Source organism: Thamnophis elegans, chromosome 13 (genome assembly GCF_009769535.1).
Source record: "Thamnophis elegans isolate rThaEle1 chromosome 13, rThaEle1.pri, whole genome shotgun sequence".
Taxonomy (NCBI): Eukaryota; Metazoa; Chordata; class Lepidosauria; order Squamata; family Colubridae; genus Thamnophis; species Thamnophis elegans.
The window spans coordinates 2,233,350-2,252,052 of NC_045553.1; the positions used below are offsets into that span (position 1 = coordinate 2,233,350).

General features: G+C 50.0%; 2 protein-coding genes across 2 annotated transcripts in view; one reads left to right on the top strand and one right to left on the bottom strand.

Annotated features, from left to right (window-relative positions):
- The first annotated feature begins 1,174 nt into the window (after positions 1 to 1,174).
- Positions 1,175 to 8,788, top strand: ARL6IP4 (ADP ribosylation factor like GTPase 6 interacting protein 4). The gene is made up of 6 exons (XM_032229544.1): positions 1,175 to 1,346; positions 3,312 to 3,520; positions 5,010 to 5,354; positions 6,475 to 6,592; positions 7,025 to 7,094; positions 8,718 to 8,788. Exons 2-6 carry the CDS (start codon positions 3,322 to 3,324, stop codon positions 8,772 to 8,774), a joined length of 789 nt encoding a protein of 262 aa, XP_032085435.1. The 5' UTR covers positions 1,175 to 1,346; positions 3,312 to 3,321; the 3' UTR covers positions 8,775 to 8,788.
- A 6,368-nt stretch (positions 8,789 to 15,156) lies between these two features.
- PITPNM2 (phosphatidylinositol transfer protein membrane associated 2) overlaps positions 15,157 to 18,703 on the bottom strand; it is a 53,618-nt gene continuing 50,071 nt past the window's right edge. The window contains exon 25 of the mRNA XM_032229342.1: positions 15,157 to 17,807. Within this exon, the coding sequence (XP_032085233.1) occupies positions 17,460 to 17,807 (348 nt within the window). The 3' untranslated portion in view covers positions 15,157 to 17,459. The remainder of the gene's footprint in view (positions 17,808 to 18,703) is intronic.

Below are 18,703 nucleotides of genomic sequence, written 5' to 3' on the forward strand. Positions count from 1 at the left end.
TTAGAGTGTTTAGAGTTTATTCAATTTGTAGGCCGCCCTATTCCCCAAAGGGACTCAGGGCGGCTGAACAAAGCCAAGGGAGGGGAAATTACAAAAAGTAAGACAAAGACAATCAGACAATACGAACAATTTAAAAGCACAACAGACACAGCAAATTCGAGTGGGGGGGGGGGGGAACTCAATCCCAGGCTTGCTGGGACAGCCAGGTCTTCACGGCCGTCCGGAAGGCCCGAAGGGTGGAGAGGGTCCGAATCTCCACGGGGAGCTCGTTCCAAAGGGCCGGGGCAGCCACAGAGAAGGCCCTCCTCCGAGTAGTCGACATTGGCTGGCAGATGGAATACGGAGGAGGCCTAATCTGTTGGATCGAATGGGTCTGTGGGAGGTAATCGGCAAAAGGCGGTCTCTCAAGTACCCAGGTCCAATACCACGTAGGAGGAGGAGGAGGACTATGGGGTCCTTGGTGCTGTATGAGTTTTCTTGCAGACGTTTCAGGACGCAACTAGGCAACCTCATCAGTGTAAGGGTGGGTATGGTGCTCCCTTGTTTGTATATGACAATTTTCATTAGAGTCTCTTCATCTTGCAATAGACACCCCACCCAAAACCTAAGCCCTATTTAGATGGTCTCTCTCCAGCATAACAGCTAAATTACCCCTTTTAAATCACGAGCCCAAAAATACTATTTTGAATGAAGTACCTTTCCTTCTCAGCTACAATAGCCTCCAATGTGGATGCAAAATGTATAATAATATGGTATATATAATATGGTGTGCATAAGGGTCTCTGTCCTACTGTCCCCCTTTATTTGTATCCATTTCCTGTGTTCTTATTCATGTTTATTCTTATTCCTGTTCTCTTGTACGTGAGCAACAAACTAAAGAAGTAAAAAATAAATATTTATAACTTCTGGTAACCAGAAAGCCAGCAGCTTCAGGAATCTTAAGAGAGAATAAAAATCCCTCCATTTTTAATAAATCCCCTCCAAAAACGTGAGTGGAGAGTAAGGGAGATGGGCGACATAGGAATGTAATAATAAAATCAATTGAATAAATACAATTTCTAACTGGAAGGAAACTTTTCCTACCTTGGGCTCATATATTGAGAGGTGGGAACCAAAGTGCGCAGCCTCCGATTTCCCCGACGGACTCATTTACGAACGTACCAACCGGAAGTCGCCGCCACAGTATAGCGGACGGCCGCCATTGCGGCGGGAGGAGGGGCTGCGTTCGCTTCCCGAGGCAGTCGACGGCCGCGGATGGTGCGGAGAAGCCGCCTGAACGAGGGCTCTGCTCCTCACTCCGGGACGGGCCTCCTCCGCCCCACCGGCGAGCCGCTTACCTGACTCGGGTAAGTCTTAAATAGACAACGGGGCGAATTCGGATCTATAAAAAGCAGAGCGGGTTTGGTCCTTGGCGGGCATGCGCCCCAGGCGGCCCCTCTGGAGACTAGGCGGAGGCGGGCTTATAAAGGCAGGGATCCACTCGGATTGGCCGCAGGCGGTTTAAATGACAGGTGGGAAAGGGAGGCTTTTCTTAAAGGGCCAGTGCTCAATTCTTATTAGGTGGAAAAGGAAGAATATTAATATACTATGAAGATTTTGAGTACAAATAGCTGGAAAAACATGGGGAACAGTTTCCCTTAAGAATAAAGTGACTATTCCTAAAGGCATAAAACCTAAAGGAATAAAAATTACATCAATTTTCTTGCTTTTGCGTCAATTCAGTTTGCTTTTCCCTTTAAATCTTAAACAAGTTTAAAAGAAAAATAATGTATATGTTCTATTTCCAGAAGGACAGTTATGTGTTTTCCTCGTGTGACCTATAGCATAAACTTGCAAGAAAATCTATGGTGCCACCTAAATACTTTACACACACCAGATACAATTAAGGCCACATGCAGTTAGTTACCCTGTGGAACTCACGGCCACAACATAACTGGAAAAAAGAAATTGAAATTAATCCAGGGATGAAGTGAAGTAACTAAGTGAAAAGATTAAAGATCTACAGGATGAGAATTCCATTTAAAAAAAATAGAGGAAAGTTTTAGTTGGAGATGAATAGCAGGAGTGAGCCATTGTTATATATTTTTAAAATTATATTTTACATATTTTATTTTAATAGTTTTTTTTATTTTACACTAGCCGGGGTATTTATTTATAGGGGGGAAATGCCTGGACCAAACATCATTTCTAATGTTGGATTTCCCCCGCCCTTTCCATAGGGAGCCCCCTTGTGAAATACTGTGAAGCCATTACCATGACAATGCCACTGCACTGTACAGTAGAAGCCATTTTACGGCAGTACAGTAGAAGCCATTTGAAGGCACAACAGGCTGCATCTTAACAGAACACCCCCCCCCCCGAGGGGTGTTAGGGGTTTCTTACCCCCACAGTATTTTTCTCCAGAGAGTAAAGTCACCTATGTGCTAAGCTTGGTTGAAATTGCTCGAGGCGTTCCAGAGTTATGCTGGAATATAAACATACACAGCCATTTAGATAGATAGATAGATAGATAGATAGATAGATAGATAGATAGATAGATAGATAGATAGATAGATAGATAGATACGGTAGATACGGTAGATACGGTAGATAGACAGGTAGATAGACAGGTAGATAGACACACAGACAGATAGATAAATAGATGATAGATAGTTACAGTAGATAGATAGGGTAGATAGGTAGGTAGATACACAGACAGATAGATTAGATAGATACATAGATGATAGATAGACAGACAGACAGACAGGTAGATACAGTAAATAGGTAGGTAGGTAGATAGACAGACAGACAGACAGATAGTTACGGTAGATAGGTAGATAGACAGATAGATTGATGATAGATAGATAAATGATGGATGGATGGATGGATAGACAGACAGACAGACAGGTAGATACGGTAGGTAGGTAGGTAGGCAGATAGACAGATAGATACATAGATGATAGATAGATAGATGGATAGATGGATAGATAGATAGATAGATAGATAGATAGATAGATAGATGATAGATAGACAGACAGATAGATAGATGATAGACAGACAGATGATAGACAGATAGTTACGGTAGATAGGTAGACAGATAGATAGATAGACAGACAGACAGTCAGTCAGTCAGTTACGGTAGATAGATACGGTAGATAGACAGACAGACAGAAGATGATTGATAGATAGATAGATAGATAGATAGATAGATAGATAGATAGATAGATAGATAGATAGATATTGTATCTTTACAAATAAAGCATTCCTAGACAGATGCAGTGGCGAAGATTATTCTCTGTGCGTGTTAAAAAGTGTTTTGTCTGTCTGAAACAGGATCCAGAGCATGATGATGGCTCATAGCCAAGCTAAAAAACGCCGGAGGAGTCGAAGTGATTCCCGGAGCCGACGAGACAAAGAGGAAGACAAGAAAAAGAGGAAAAGCAGCAAAGATTCCCGAGAGAGGAAGGATTCCCGATCCCCAGCAAGCAAAAAAGAACCGGAACCCCAGGAGTTCAGGAGGAGTTTATCCTCTTCCAAAGATGGTAAGGAAAAAAATATATATATTCCAGCTTTTCCCCAAACGGCAGCTCAGTTTGTACGGCTGTGAATCTGAAGCAATGCTCAGCTGCGGCTCCCAAAGGAACATTGTTGGAAGGCGGGGACCCCTCCTCAACCTTCCCTCTTGGTTCCCTGGCGGTTTAGAGCTGCGATGCGAACCTGTGGCTCCCATACCAGAGGTGGCACGGAGGGCCTTCTCTGTAGGCACGTGCCCTGTTGCCAGCTGGTCTTCGCGGGTGCTGGAATGCTGGAAAACGGCCTGAAAACTCCCTCCCATCCTCCCTCTTCTTCCTTCCTTTCCCTTCCTGCCTCCCTCCCTCCTTTCCCTTTTCTTTCTTCCTTCCCTTCCTTCCCTCTCCCTTCCTTCCTTCTCCCCCCTTTCCTTCCTTCTCCCCCCTTTCCTTCCTTCCTTCCTTCCTTCCTTCCTTCCTTCCTTCCTCCCCCCTTCCTCCCTCTTCTTCCTTCCTTTCCCTTCCTGCCTCTCTCCTTTTCCTTTTCCTTTCTTCCTTCCCTTCCTTCCCCCTCCCTTCCTTTCTTCTCCCTCCCTTTCTTCTCCCTCCTTTCCTGCCTTCCTTCCTCCCCCTTCCTCCCTCTTCTTCCTTCCTTTCCCTCCCTCCCTCCTTTCCCTTTCTTCCTTCCCTTCCTTCCCCCTTCCTTCCTTTCTTCTCCCTCCCTCCCTTCTCCCTCCTTTCCTGCCTTCCTTCCTCCCCCTTCCTCCCTCTTCTTCCTTCCTTTCCCTCCCTCCCTCCCTCCTTTCCCTTTTCCTTTCTTCCTTCCCTTCCTTCCCCCTCCCTTTTTTCTCCCTTCCTCCCTTCCTTCTCCCTCCTTTCCTTCCTTCCTTCCTCCCCCTAACTCCCTCTTCTTCCTTCCTTTCCCTCCCTCCCTCCTTTCCCTTTTCCTCCCTTCCCCCTCCCTCTCTTCCTTCTCCCTCCCTTCCTTCTCCCTCCCTCCCTCCCTTCCTTCCTTCCCGCACTGGTTGTTCATGATGAACAGGGTTCCCCCCCCCCCCTCCATCCCATGCAGACTGAAAAGCCTGGGTCCTTTCTCCCTCGGGGGCAAAATACCCCCAAACCAGGCATGGTGCGTGCCGGCCAGCTGGTCTCGCCCCTGCCTGCATCCATGCATGTACCTGCACAGGTGTTCTAATGTGAGCATTTGGTGCCGAAAAGATTCGCCATCCCTGGTTTAGAGGGAGGCTCCTCCTTGGCTTTGATGGGCTAAGCCAAGCCAGCTTTTCCCTTCCGTGAAACTTCCACCAGGACTAGGAACTTGAGGAATTGGACGTTTGAAAGAGGGACCAAGATGGAAGGGTGAGGAGAGGTCTCCATCCTTCTTCCGCCTTTCCCCAACGTCCATTTGGAAGCCGCAGCTTCGGAGAAGGGTTTTTTTGGCGGTTCGGTTGCGACGTGATAATAAATGATCCGCCGGGTTGGGGAGGGCCTGCTTTATCTCTTCTCCCCTGTTGGCTTCTAGTGAAAAAGAAGAAGAAGACGAAGAAGAGGAGGAAGAGGAAGGCCAGCTCCTCTTCCTCCGAGACCGGCTCCTCCTCCTCCTCCTCCTCTTCCAAATCGTCCTCCTCTTCCAGTGCCTCTTCGGACGAGTCCGCCGACGAGAAGCCCAAACCGGAGAAGAAAAAGCAGAGGGTGAAGAAAGCCTCCAAGGGGGGGAAAGGAAAGAAGAGGAAAAAGCGGAAGAAGAAGAAGAAGAAAGCCAAGAGGGAGAGGGGGAAAGAGGAGGGCGGGAGCAAGAAGGAGGAGGCGACCCACGGCCCTTCGCTGGACCAGTGGCAGAAGGAGGCGGGCTCGGATTCCGGACCTGGTAAGGCTGGCGTTGGCGGCACGGAAACGGAGTTCCAGGAAGGCTGGGCAAAAAAATCTCCCCCAAAGAGGGTGGGGGGGACAATTGGGAGGCTACCCTCCTCTTTCCCTTTCCTTCCTTTCCTTTCCCTTTCTCCTATCTCCCTTCTTTCCTTCCTTTCTTCCTCCCCCCTTCCTCCCTCTTCTTCCTTTCCCTTCCTGCCTTTCTCCCTCCCTCCTTTCTCTTTCTCCTACCTCCTTTCCTTCCTTCCTTCCTTCCTTCCTCCCCCTTTCCTCCCTCTTCTTCCTTCCTTTCCATTCCTGCCTTTCTCCCTCCCTCCTTTCCCTTTCTCCTACCTCCTTTCCTTCCTTCCTTCCTTCCTTTCCCTTCCTGCCTCCCCCCTTCCTCCCTCTTCCTTCCTTTCCCTTCCTGCCTCCCTCCCTCCTTTCCCTTTCTTCCTTCCCTTCCTTCCTTCCCCCTCCCTTCTCCCTCCCTCCCTTCCTCCCCTTCCTCCCTCTTCTTCCTTCCTTTCCCTTCCTGCCTTTCTCCCTCCCTCCTTTCTCTTTCTCCTTCCTCCTTTCCTTCCTTCCTTCCTTTCCTTCCTTCCTTCCTTTCCCTTCCTGCCTCCCCCCTTCCTCCCTCTTCTTCCTTCCTTTCCCTTTCTGCCTCCCTCCCTCCTTTCCCTTTCTTCCTTCCTTCCCTTCCTCCCTTCCCCCTCCCTTCCTTTCTTCTCCCTCCCTTCCTTCCTCCCCCTTCCTCCTTCCTTTCCATTCTTTTCTATTCCCTCTCTCCCTTCTCTCTCCATCCTTTCCTTCCTTCCTTCCTTCTCCTTTCCTCCCTCTTCTACCTTCCTTTCCCTCCCTCCCTTTTCCTTCCTTCCTTCTCCCTTCCTTTCTCCCTCCCTTCTCTCTCCCTCCCTTCCTTCTCCCTCCTTCCCTCCCTTCCTCCCTTCCTTTCTTCCTTCCTTCCGGCACTGGTTGTTCATGATGAACAGGGTTTCCCCCCCCCCCCCCATCCCATGCAGATTAAAAAACCCGGGTCGTTTCTCCCGGGGCTGGGGGTGGGGGGGAAGCAGCCTCTTGTGTGGTCGGTGAAGAGTTAAATGGCATCCTCTCTTTTCTGACGGAGGTTCCTCTTTCAGCCCTCACGGACGAGCAGAAGTTCCGCATCCAGGCCATGAAGCCCATGACGAAGGAGGAATGGGACGCCCGCCAGAGCGTCATACGGAAAGTCCTCGACCCTGAAACAGGACGGATGAGGTAGGAGCAGGGTGGGTGGGGGTTGAATGGGGAATCCCTTCCCTGCAATCTTCCTCTTTTAATGACACCCCCCCCCCAAAAAAAAATCCCTACATCGGGGTGGAGTCGGAGGCAACTGAATGGAGTTGAGTGTTTTCATGGCCGGATGCCTTTCTTGTCCCCAGTACGGAGTGCAGCTCTTGCCTCACAATCAGGAGGCTGGGAGTTCGATCCTAGGTAGAGGCAGATATTTCTCGCCCTGGGCAGAACGAGAATATATCTGCCGAACAAAACTCCGTACTGGCGACAAGCATGGCATCCGGCCAGTCAACCCTCAGCTCTCCAGACTCCACCCTGCAAGGGATGATGTGGGTCGTTAAATGAAGATGATGATGATATATGTTTTTCGGATAACATCTATGGCTTGGGCAAGTCGATGTGTTTCTTTTGCAGGCTTATTAAGGGCGACGGGGAGATCCTGGAGGAAATTGTCACGAAAGACAGGCATAAAGAAATAAACAAGGTGAGTTGATGTTCTGTTATAGGATGCAGTTGGCCTGTTGACTTCATAGCTAAAATCCGGCTTCAGAATTTCTTATTTCACGGCGCATACCGTTGAAATTCCCACAGGCGAGGCACTCGGTTTCCATCTCCATATCTGCCCTTCAAAACAGCCCGAGCGTCATGTCTATGGAGAGTCTCAGTCACCGAAAGGTGACTAAAATTCGGACAGTGAGGAGGGTTGGGGAGGAACCTGGGCCAGTCCTGGAGTCTGGGGAAGGCTCTGAGGAGGGCTCTGTGTCGGAGGCAGAGAGGGGGACAGGGACGTCCGACAGTTATCAGCTGCCTTCGGAGTCAGACATCAGTGAGGCAGAGGAACAGCTGGAGCCTGTTCCCAGTGTGCGCATGCACAGAGTTGCCAGACGAAGGGAAGAGCTAAAGAACAGGGGTCGACTTGGGAGCAAGGCCACAGGTGGACGGTGAATGGCCCCTCCCAGAGGGAATAAAAGAGGAGCAAAGGGGGAGTGGAGTTTGCAGGAGACAATCAGTTCGCTTCATTGCTTTGTGATTCTCCGAGGCTCCTGGCCAAGTTCTGCAGATCTCGGCCTGGCAGCTCTCCAAGCCAGAGAAGGTGACTTGTCCCGAAGGTGCTTTTTTCCAAAAAGGCAACTCAACTTTGTTTTTCCTTGAAGAGGTTTCGCTTCTCGTCCAGGGAGCTTTCTTCCCTTCTGACGGAAGGAAGAAGAGAGCTTCCATCAGAACGGAGGAAGCTTCTTAAGACACGAAGCGAAACCTCTTCAAAGAATTAAAAAAACACCTTTTGACGCCCTGAGCGTCAGTCTTAGCAAAATCAAATTTCCTAAAGTGCGGGGTGAGGGCACTGCTGATTGACAGGCATCCGTCCATCCAGTCCTCCCTTTATTTTCACACACACACAAACACACACTGGAAACCTAATTGCTTTGAAGGCAATCATTCCACCCTCTGGAGCAGGGGTCCTCAAACTTTTTAAACGGGGGGCCAATTCACGGCCCCTCCCTCAGGCTGTTGGGGGAGCTGGACCGGCCGGGTAGGCAGGACTAGGTGGCCATGTGACTGGGCACAGCCAATTTAGCAGTCCAAACATTACACATTAATTAAACTTTAATTTGTGGGGCTCCTGGAGGTGGAAAGCAGGGTAGTGCAGTCTTGTGGTGTGTGTGGGGGACTTCTGTTTGTGTTTGTTTGTGTGTGTGTGTGTGTGTGTGTGTTTCCCTCCACTCTCTCTTTCTCTAGAGGCCAAAAACGGGCCCGTTTTTGGCTCCAGAAGGTGGGTGGGGGGTCAATGGATAGGCCGGATTAATGGCTTTGGTGGTCCCACCCAGATTGTTTTGGTGGGCCGTATCTGGCGTAGTTTGTGGCCCACAGTTTGAGGACCCCCCTGCTTGGAGTTGGTCCCACGCGGGCCAGATTTAACGGCTTCGGTGGGCCATATCCGGCCCGTGGGCCATAGTTTGAGGACCCGTGCTCTGGAGTTTGCCATCTTCAGGGAATCCCGGGAGCGGGTGGGTGGGAATGGTGGAGGGCAGCTAAGGACTTCCCTTTGTCTCTGTTGAGCCCCCCCCCCCCCAATCTGTATTCTCCTCCTCCTCCTCCCCTTTTGCAGCAAGCCACTCGGGGCGATGGACTTTCCTTCCAGATGAAGATGGGGATGTTGCAGTAACTGGGACGGACCCCCGAAACGGACAAAGATGACCTCCCGGCTGTTTGCAAAAGGTTTCGCGCCCCCCCTTCTCCCAACGAGCCACGTTCCGGGTGCCGGAAGGAAGGCCCAGGCCACAGTGCCCGAGCCTTTGAACGGGGGGGGGGGCTGTCTCTCCCCTTCTGCCCCCCAGGGCTCCGTGATTTTTCCCAGTGGGGGGTATTGTCACTCCAGCTGCTCTTCTTCAAGCTTCCCCGTCTGGTTGAGGTGAAGGGAATGTAATTCCACCGGTTTTTTCTTGGGGGGGGGAGGGCGGAAAGAGAGAGAGAGAGGGAGGGAGAGAGAGAGAGAGAGGGAGGAGGTTGCAGGAGAGAAAAACACCCGGATAAATTCAGCACTGTTTTTGACGGGTCGAGGGTCCTTCCCGGGGGATTCCTTTCAGCTAGTGACTGCCCATCTCCCTCGTCCGCAGTTTGGTGATCTGGTGATCTCCATCGCCCTGGAGGAAAACACCAGCCATGCCAGCGATGCCAACACCCCCCCCCACACACACACACACACCTCCCACCCCTGGGGCTACTGCAGCTGCTGGTTACCAGGCGGGGAGAATGACTCCCTCCCTCCTCCCTGGTCTGGCTGCAGGAGGAGAAGAGGGCGCAGGCTTCTCCTTCCATCCACCTGGCACCGCGCCACTCACACGCGCAACACCACCCCCACCACCCCCACGGAGGCCCGAGAGCTGCCGCGGAATCCGGAACGAGGCCTCCCGGCCCAATTCTCCTCCCGGCTCTGCCTCCGCGACTCGGCTCCCCTTTTTCGGGTGTGCGCGTGGCTTCCCGGCTAGTCGGGGAAGGTTAAAAGAGCCGTTTGGGGGCTTCCGGAGGGCGGATTCTGGATTTCTTTTGGCTGCGGGAGAAGGTTGGTTGGAGCCCAGAGAATGTCTGGGAGGTTGGCAGTTGCTCAGCCCCCCGACGTGGGTTTTGACTTTGGGCTTCTTGCTCGTGCGAAAGGCGTTGTAGCTTCCTAAGCTTGTAAGAGGAGGTGAAATGAAGCCTCCGTCCCTGGGCTGCTAGCTCAATTCTGCATTGGTTGCTTCAGGTTTCATTTAATTCCTCTCCTCCTGCTGTTATCCTACTCCTCTTCCTATGCTGTTCCTCCTCCTTCCTTTTCTCCTTCCTTGCATCCGTCTGTTTTTCTTTTTCCTTCTCCTCCTCTTCCTTCCATCCGTCTTCTCTTCTTCCTCATTCTTCTCCTTTCCCTTCCATCTTTCTATTTTTATCTCTCTCTCTCTTCCTTCCATCTTCTTTTCGTTCTCCTTTTCCACTCCTTTCGTTCTATTCTTATCTTTCTCCTTCCCTTCCTTCCATTTCCCCCTTTTCAACCTTCTCCTGTTCCTCCTTTCGTTCTGTTATTTTTCCTCTTGTTCCTTGTCTTTTCATTCTTCTCCTTTCCCTTCCATCTTTCTTTCTATTTTTATCTCTCTCTCTTCCTTCCATCTTCTTTTCATTCTCCTTTTCCACTCCTTTCGTTCTATTCTGATCTTTCTCCTTCCCTTCCTTCCATTTCCCCCTTTTCATCCTTCTCCTGTTCCTCCTTTCGTTCTGTTATTTTTCCTCTTGTTCCTTGTCTTTTCATTCTTCTCCTTTCCCTTCCATCTTTCCTTCTATTTTTATCTTTCTCCTTCCTTTCCTTCCATTTCCCCCTTTTCATCCTTCTCCTGTTCCTCCTTTCGTTCTGTTATTTTTCCTCTTGTTCCTTGTCTTTTCATTCTTCTCCTTTCCCTTCCATCTTCTCCTTCTATTTTTATCTTTCTTTCTCTTCCTTCTATCTTCCCTTTCTTTTTGTTCTCCTTTTCCACTCCTTTTGTTCTATTATCTTTCTCCTTCCCTTCCTTCCATTTCCCGCTTTTTACCCTTCTCCTGTTCCTCCTTTCGTTCTGTTATTTTTCCTCTTGTTCCTTGTCTTTTCATTCTTCTCCTTTTCCTTCCATCTTCTCCTTTCCTTCTATCCTTATCTTTCTCCTTCTCTTCCTTCCATCTTCCCCTTCTTTTTTCATCCTTTTCCTTCTCTTCTTCCATCGTCCCCCTCCTTTGCCCAGACAGCGTTCAAACCCTTGTCAATCATTCATCCTTGGATAGCCACTTTGTTCTATTTGCACATAACCTACCTGATGGGCAAGAGGTTTCCATTCTCCCCCCACCCTTTCCGATTCCCCCCCGTTTCCAATCTTGCCTGCCCTGGCCTGCCCTACAGGTACAAAATTGGGTAGCCGGAAGCCCAGCATAGCCACATACTGGCCAATTCTTAGCGTCCTCTGGCAACCGAGCAGCCGCTGAGCTAGCTTGCGTAAACTCTTGTTCCCATGACAAGCAGTTAATTATTCATCCCTTCTTGGAACAGGCCTGCCCAGGCTAAATTCACCCCAAAGGGAAAATCAAACAGAAGCACGCGAGGGACAATAAGGGCCGAGCCAGTGTGTGTTTAAAATTCTGCAGAGCGTTCGGTCCCGCGGAGCAAAAAAGGCGCCTGAATCGTGCTGCTAAGCACCCGCTAAAGGCAAATTTAATATTCTTCCTTTGAAACGCGCCGAATGAAAAGTGTTCTTTTTTCTTTTAATTTGGCTGGATTGTATCCTTCGCATGCATCGTTCTCTTTTTTTTTTTTTCAAAACTTGCAAGCACCAAGACAAAAGAAGCATTGTCCAAGCGATCAATACTATGTCATTTGTCCAACTGGAAATGCTTTGTACGGGGTGTTGATGTAGCTCATTTAACTAATTAAAAACAGTCTTCTAAACGCCCTTAATGGACTGATGGTATCCTCTGTTCAGTTAAGAGAAGGAGGACCGACTTGGAAGCGGGTGTGTTTTTCAGATTTTTCTGGCAGGTTTAAATCCCGGATAAGGATGGGCCACCACCTGGTGAGGCACCGGAAGGAGTGGCTTCCTAAATTAAGAAACGCATCAATGAAATTATTTTATCCACGAATAATATTATCATCACTCAAGATCTGTTATGGCCCATTCGGACAGTGAGGAGGTTGGGGAGGGACATGGGCCAGTCCTGGAGTCCAGGGAAGGCTCTGATGAGGGCTCTGTGTCGGAGGCAGAGAGGGGGACAGGGCTGTATACCAGTTATCAACTCCCTTCAGACATCAGTGGGGCAGAAGAACACCTGGAGCCTGTTCTCAGTGTGTACATGCGCAGAGAGGCCAGATGAAGGGAATAGCTAAAGAACAGGGGTTGACTTGGGAGTAAGGCTACAGGGGGACGGTGAATGGCCCCTCCCAGAGGGAATAAAATTGGAGCGACAGGGGAGTGGAGTTTGCAGGAGACCATTAGTTCGCTTCATTGGTTCGTGACTCTCCGAGGCTCCTTGCCAAGTTCTGCAGAGATCGGCCTGGCATCTCTCCAAGCCAGATGAGGTCTGTGACCGTAAATCCTCCTTTGAAAGACTTTGCTGGAGGTGAATGAGCAGAATTCACAGTCAATTAATAAAAGGTTTTTTTTTGTCGGGACAAGGAGTTTGCTTCCGGCTCTCGGGAAGCCTCGGTCAGAACAAGATCCAAAATGTTAACCTGCTTTCCGACTTGGCCTCAGTGGTTTAACAGACGGTGCCAATACACCACCCTTCTCTCTGCGTCCTTACCAATGCCAAAAGTTTCTAAGATATTGCAGTGAGTTGATTTGAGTGCTTAAAACAAAGTCCCCCCCCCCTTTGTTTGAAACCCACCTTGATTATTTTCGACCGGCAAAGAAAACGTTACCTGGAAGGCTATATTTGCAAAACAACAACAACAACAAGAACTAGGGAATGCCAGGGAAAGTTGAACCCAAAGGAATTGGACAGCGGTTAAAAGAGGCCCTGGGGCATTTCTGATCCAGTTCCCGCCATCCTGCCTTTGCAAAGAAACACAGACGGTGAGCAAACCTTCCCAGTTCCTTTAATTAAGAGGTTCACATACAGCTCGATACAAAAGCGCACTCAGGTGGCAGGGTTGAAGATGGTGGACACGCACGACAACATCAAGGCGCCCGAGAGCATCATGCACACTGACACGTAGGAACGAAACAGAGAAAAGATGGAACAAGCTTAAGCCAATTGATCTCAAATGTCCCAATTGTGCATTTCCACCTGGAAGAGCCAAAAGCCGCTTCGCAGTGCTTTTCCGCCCCCCTCGAAGCGGTTTACAGTGTCAGCGTCTTGCCCCCCCCCAACAACAACCTGGGTCCTCGTTTTACAGAAGGGTAAAAAGGCTGAATCAACCGTGAGCCGGTCAGGATCGAACCGTTGGCAGTCGGCAGAATTAGCCTGCAATACTGGGTTCTTAACCATTGGGAAGGAAGGAAGGATTAAAGGGAGGGAGTGTAAGGTGAAGGCAAGGCAATAGCACTTAGACTTATATATCGCCTTACAGTGTTTTTTAGAGGTGGTGCAGTGGTTAAATGCAGCACTGCAGGCTACTTCAGCTGACTGCAGTTCGGCTGTTCAAATCTCACCGGCTCAAGGTTGACTCAGCCTTCCATCCTTCCGAGGTGGGTAAAATGAGGACCCGGATTGTTGGGGGCGATATGCTGACTCTGTAAAACCGCTTAGAGAGGGCTGAAAGCCCTATGAAGCGCTATATAAGTCTAACTGCTATTGCTACTGCTATTACAGCCCTCTCCAAGCGGTTTATACAGTCTTTTGCCCCCCAACAATCTGGGTCCTCATTTGATCCACCTCGGAAGGAGGGAAGGCTGAGTCAGGAGGAAGGAAGGAAGGAAGGAACAAGGAAAGAAAAGAAAAAGAGGAAGGAAGGAAGGAAGGAAGGAAGGAAAGCCAATAGCAATAGCCCTTAGACTTATATACCGCTTCGCAGTGCTTTTCCAGCCCTCTCTAAGTGGTTTACACAGTCGGCCTTTTGCCCCCAACAATCTGGGTCCTCATTTGATCCACTGCAGAAGGATGGAAGGCTGAGTCAACCTTGAGCCGGTCAGGATCGAACTTCTGGCATGGAGCAGTGAATTAGCCTGCAATACTGCATTCTAACCACTGGGAAGGAAGGAAGGGAAGAAGGAAGGAAGGAAGGAAGGATAAAAGGGAGGGAGTGTAGGTGGAAGGAAGGAAGGACAATATCAATAGCACTTAGACTTATAGACTGCTTCACAGTGCTTTTACAGCCCTCTCTGAGCGGTTTACAGAGTCAGCCTCTTGCCCCCCCCGACAATCCGGGTCCTCATTTGACCCACCTCGGAAGGATGGAAGGCTGAGTCCACCTTGAGCCTGTGAAATTTGAACTGCCAAATTGTAGGCAGCTGGCAGTCAGCAGAAGTAGCCTGCAGTACTGCACTCTTAACCACTGCCCTTCCTTCCTTCCTTCCTTCCTTCCTTCCTTCCTTCCTTCCTTCCCACTTAGCACTTAGACTTATATACCGCTTCACAGCCCTCTCTAAGCAGTTTACAGAGTCAGCCTCTTGCCTCCCAGCAAAGCAGCCATGGTTAACTCCGGCGGGAAGCCAACTCTCTTGCCAAGACTCTCGGCTTCGCTGCGGGATGCGATCAAACGTTCTTCAAACCGAAAATGTTTTTCCTGTTGGAAAAAGGCCAAGATATCTGGCTGGATATCTGGCTGCATTATAATTTGCCTGCTACCCTTACAAGCTCCCTTTCGGGGAGTTTAAGGGGGCGATGGGTGTGAAATTGGACCAGGTTGGAGGCCCCCCCCCCCCCCAACTCCAGGCTGATGGGCTGTGAGAAAAAATAAAGCTGAATTCGGGATATTTTAGATCAGGGGTGTCCAAATCTTGGCTGCTTTTAAGACCTGTGGACTTCAACTCCCAGAATCCCCCAGCCAGCATGGGCGGATCTCAATTCCCAGAATCCCCCAGGCAGCATGTTGGGATTCCCCCCCATGTTGAAATTGCCAAGTTTGCAAAAACAGTTTTACACCGACTTTTTCTCTCTTTTAACACACATCTTGCAAAATGCACACACGAGAGACACGAGACGTACTGTTGTTGTTGTTTTTTTTCTTTAGAGTTTGCAAATGTTCACACACAAGGTTGTGTCTTGGCTGACGGGTTGTGCAGAGCCAAGAAGGAAAGGATGAACGTCTCAAACACAGCGTTAAGTTCCCTTGGCAATTTTTGTGGTGTCTTTTGACGTAATGGAGATGCAACGATGGGACGAGACAGAGCGGAAACGCAATCCGTTTGGACACCTCTCCCGATCCTGGGTTTTCAGCATCCATCCCTAACCACTAGGCTTCACCAGACAGAGAAGAGGCGGGGGGGGGGGGAATCCCTAAAATAAGTAAGAAAACATTCTAGTCCCCTTTGCCGTTGGATAGACGGTTTAGGATCATGCAATATGGCTTCCTAAATCACCAAGATTTGCCCCGTACGGTGAATTTTTACTCCGGCACTTTTCAAAGGGAGAGAAACGGATGCCAGGAGGAGGTGTATATAATAGATTATAAGACTATAAAAAAAGAGCATTTGTTCATTTGAAAAAATAATAATAACAACCCCCGAAGCTTTGCGGTGGTCGGAAAAAGGCAGTGCAAAAGTTTTTGGAGTTTGGACGTCCATCGCTCTGGAGGGTGGGGGGGGGAGGAAGAAAAGATGGGCGTTGTCCCTGCGAGATAAAAGAGTGATCCAAGCGGTAGGAGGAGAACGAGGAGAAACCTCTGAGTAAATATTTAAAAAGTAGCAGCATTGCAGGCCAGTAGAAGACAAGGCCAGTGAAAGGCTAAAATGCCCCTTGGCGGCAGCTAGAAAAATCTGGATTTCAAACAGAGGAGAGAGAGAGGAGGGTGAACAGCCCTCTCTCTTCCCCCCAAACAAGCTTTGAAACCTCTTCAGGCCAGGTAAACGAGCAGAGAAGCAGGAGGAAAATACAGGTGGTCCTCAATTTACGACCGCAATCGACCCCTCCCCCCCACCAGATTTCCATTGCTAAGCGGGACAGCGGTTAAGAGAACTCTTGCCCCGTTTTCGCAGCCTTTCTGGCCGCCATTGTTAAGGGAGTCACCGTCATTGCAAGTCCGATGGTTGTTAAGCAAATTGGGCTTTGCTGACCAGGGGATCCCGTAACCCCGGGACACTGCAACCGTCGTAAATACGAACCAGCGGCCACAACGGGGGTGAATTTTGATCACCAGACGACGGTTCGTTAAGTACGCAAAAACAGTCATACGTCCCTTTTTTTTTCAGTGCCGTCGTAATTTCGAACAGGTTTTAAGCCGAGGACCTCCCTGTATTATAAACCCACTCCTGCTCAGAGATTCTATCTTTTTCCAGCATCAAATTCTCCTCTCCTAATCTTCCCCCGTCAGATTGACATGTCCTCAAGGGGGCAAATTTGAACGTTCTTTTAAAAAAATCTTCCTGATATATCGAAAGGGTGAATGGCCTTGGGGAAAATCTCTCCCTTCGTTCAGCCTGCCGTGTTGTGTGTTTTCTAGGAACGGACAGACGTGTCGTGGCTTAACAACATTTAAAGGTCACACGCTATCCAATCTGGAAGGAGCCGCTTGAGGGGAAGAAAAACAAAAACAAAAAAACCCCAGACTTTCTTCCTCAAAGTTTTGTCAGTGCAAAACCTAAAAACCAAGGCATGCCAGTGCGACGTCGCTACAGCTTAAAAAGAAAAACGAGGTTACAACTTCCACCGAAAGCCAGTTTTTGTAATGTTGGAAAAACGAGAAAACAATTCCAGTCTTAACAGCAGGCGGGCGGGCGGGGGGGGGGAGAAGGGATAAATAAATAAATAACAACAATAACAATAATCTGAAAAGGGCTGGGAAGAATTTGGACGTAGCTTTCTTTTTTTATTTTCGGTTTTAGGCTGAGCAAAGGTCGCACGTCCCAGGTGCTCGGAATCGTACGGTAGGTCGTGCCAAAATCGTGCTCCTTTCCCTCTTTGTAGGGACCCAATCTTGTGCCTGTTAACACTCTTTTCTCCCCCCACCCCCCGAATTCGTGAAATCCCATCAACTTCCAAACTCATTTTCATTCGAACCAGCCTTGATCAACCACCTATCCAATGGTGTGTGCGTCACACAACGTAGCGTTACGTCGCCGAGTGGAAGCCGTTCCAAACCTGACTCGACCCTGAAGCTGTGGCTTCCGCTTGTAGGTCCCGAGTCCTTCCAGACTCCGGAAGTGAATCAAGTGGCATTGCGATTGTCAAGCTGTGATAATTGGCGGTGTCCCCTTCCTCGTGTCCAGGTCCCAGGGCCGGCTAACATGAACGCGTGGTTCTCCTACCCACAACCTGTGGTGGTGCTGCTGCTGCTGCTCCCAATGGTACCAGTGTGTTTGATGCTGTGTCTTCTCGTCTTTGACGGATGGCTGGACGAGAAGAAGCTGAAGAGGCACATTATTTACAATCTCTAACCCTGGATAAGAGCTGGAAAACGGTGGATCTTGAAGATGAGGCAGCTTGAAGTCTCGGTGGCAGAAGGCGGCTCCTGTTCTCGGCCTGCCCGGTTGCGCTCCACGTACCCAACATCCCTGCCACTGTCCAGGCCTGCGTGTTTTGTGTGGGGGAGGGGCAAAGCAAACCCAAATCGCTCGATAGCTCCTGGCCAGGTCACCGCCACCCCACCAGCAATGAGTAGCACCATATTTGCACACGAGCCCCACGCCGCTGACCTTGCCGCGGGCTCCCGCTTCCGCCACCCGGGCATGTGCAGCCGGCCATCATCGCGCCTCGGATGCCTCTACTTCTGACCCAAGTTCCCCGGTTCAAGTCTTGGGAGCGGGCTTCGGCCCCAGCAGCCCGTGGCGAGACTCATGCTCCTCTGGCTGCGTTCTCGGTCCCTTTCCCGGCTACTTTCGGAGTGGCTTTGCGTCCTCTCCGGACGGTAACTGGCACTCTGGCCGGCGGAGACAGCGGGCTGGGAGGAGATGGTTCGCAACAGGTGGTTCCTCTTGCGCAGGAATTCGGTTTGGCTGGGGAGTCCGAAGCTGCCCTTCCGGAGAGCCATCCGCGTGGTGTTCTTGGCAGGCCGGGAGCGGTGGGTGTACTCCAGCTGGGCCAGATGAGACGCGTAGCCTTCCGTGATGAACTACGGGACAAAAGACACCCCCAAATTCCTTACTTTGGGGGAGGATTCAGGGTGGTGCCCTTGGCTTAGGGTCGAAGAACTTCTCTTTCAGATGACTTCCCTACAGATGGGCTTCCTAGCCCTTCCCCTGCCTCTGTCTATCACTGTCATCAAAGTCTCGTCTTACCCTGCTTTCCCCCGGTTCCACCACAAAACCGCGTTCGACTAAAGGGCGCTCGACGAAACCGCGCACCTGACATCATCACAGCGCGACAACAGCGCGGAGAAAAAAGCACGCTGTAAACGCTAAACCTAAAATTAACCCCTAAACCTAAACCTAACCCCCCTAAACCTAATCCTAAACCTAACCCTAAACCTAACCCTTAACCCTAAACCTAACCCTAACCCTTAACCTAACGCTAAACCTAACCCTAACCCTTAACCTAACCCTAAAGCTAACCCTTACCTTAAGTTGAATCGGCTTGCTTTCAAAGCGCTATTTAAAGCGCCCTTCTTTCTCCGCGCTCGCTGTTGTCGCCCTGCTGATGACGTCAGCGACGCGGTTTAATCGGGCGCGCTTTAGTCGAGCGCGGTTTTGTCGTGCCACGCTTTCCCCCTTATCTGGTGAACACAATCCTGTTTGCCCTTTGAGGTAGTCTGGACAAGAAGCATTTTCCCTCTTCCTTCCAAGGGAGGGTCCCTTCCAAAATCCTCCCCACCCTTCTGTGTGATGACCTGGGGTGTGGCACAAAGGCAACACAGCCAGAGAACCCGTACAAGTCCCCTTTATTAACACCAACTGTGACCCCCCCCCAACGTGCCATTCAACTCTCTGGCCTGAAGAAAGGCTCTCCCACAATCCTGTAACAGCCTTTGGCTGAAAACGCTCCAGTCCAAATTTTGTAAGCGGAAAACTT

What these genes read in the sequence shown, in the direction of transcription:
- ARL6IP4 (XM_032229544.1), top strand. Translation starts at nt 3,322, where the DNA reads ATGATGATGGCTCATAGCCAAGCTAAAAAACGCCGGAGGAGTCGAAGT. An exon ending in GGGCTCGGATTCCGGACCTG is followed by an intron (nt 5,355 to 6,474) that starts GTAAGGCTGGCG and finishes TTCCTCTTTCAG; the next exon opens with CCCTCACGGACGAGCAGAAG. An exon ending in CCTGAAACAGGACGGATGAG is followed by an intron (nt 6,593 to 7,024) that starts GTAGGAGCAGGG and finishes TTTCTTTTGCAG; the next exon opens with GCTTATTAAGGGCGACGGGG.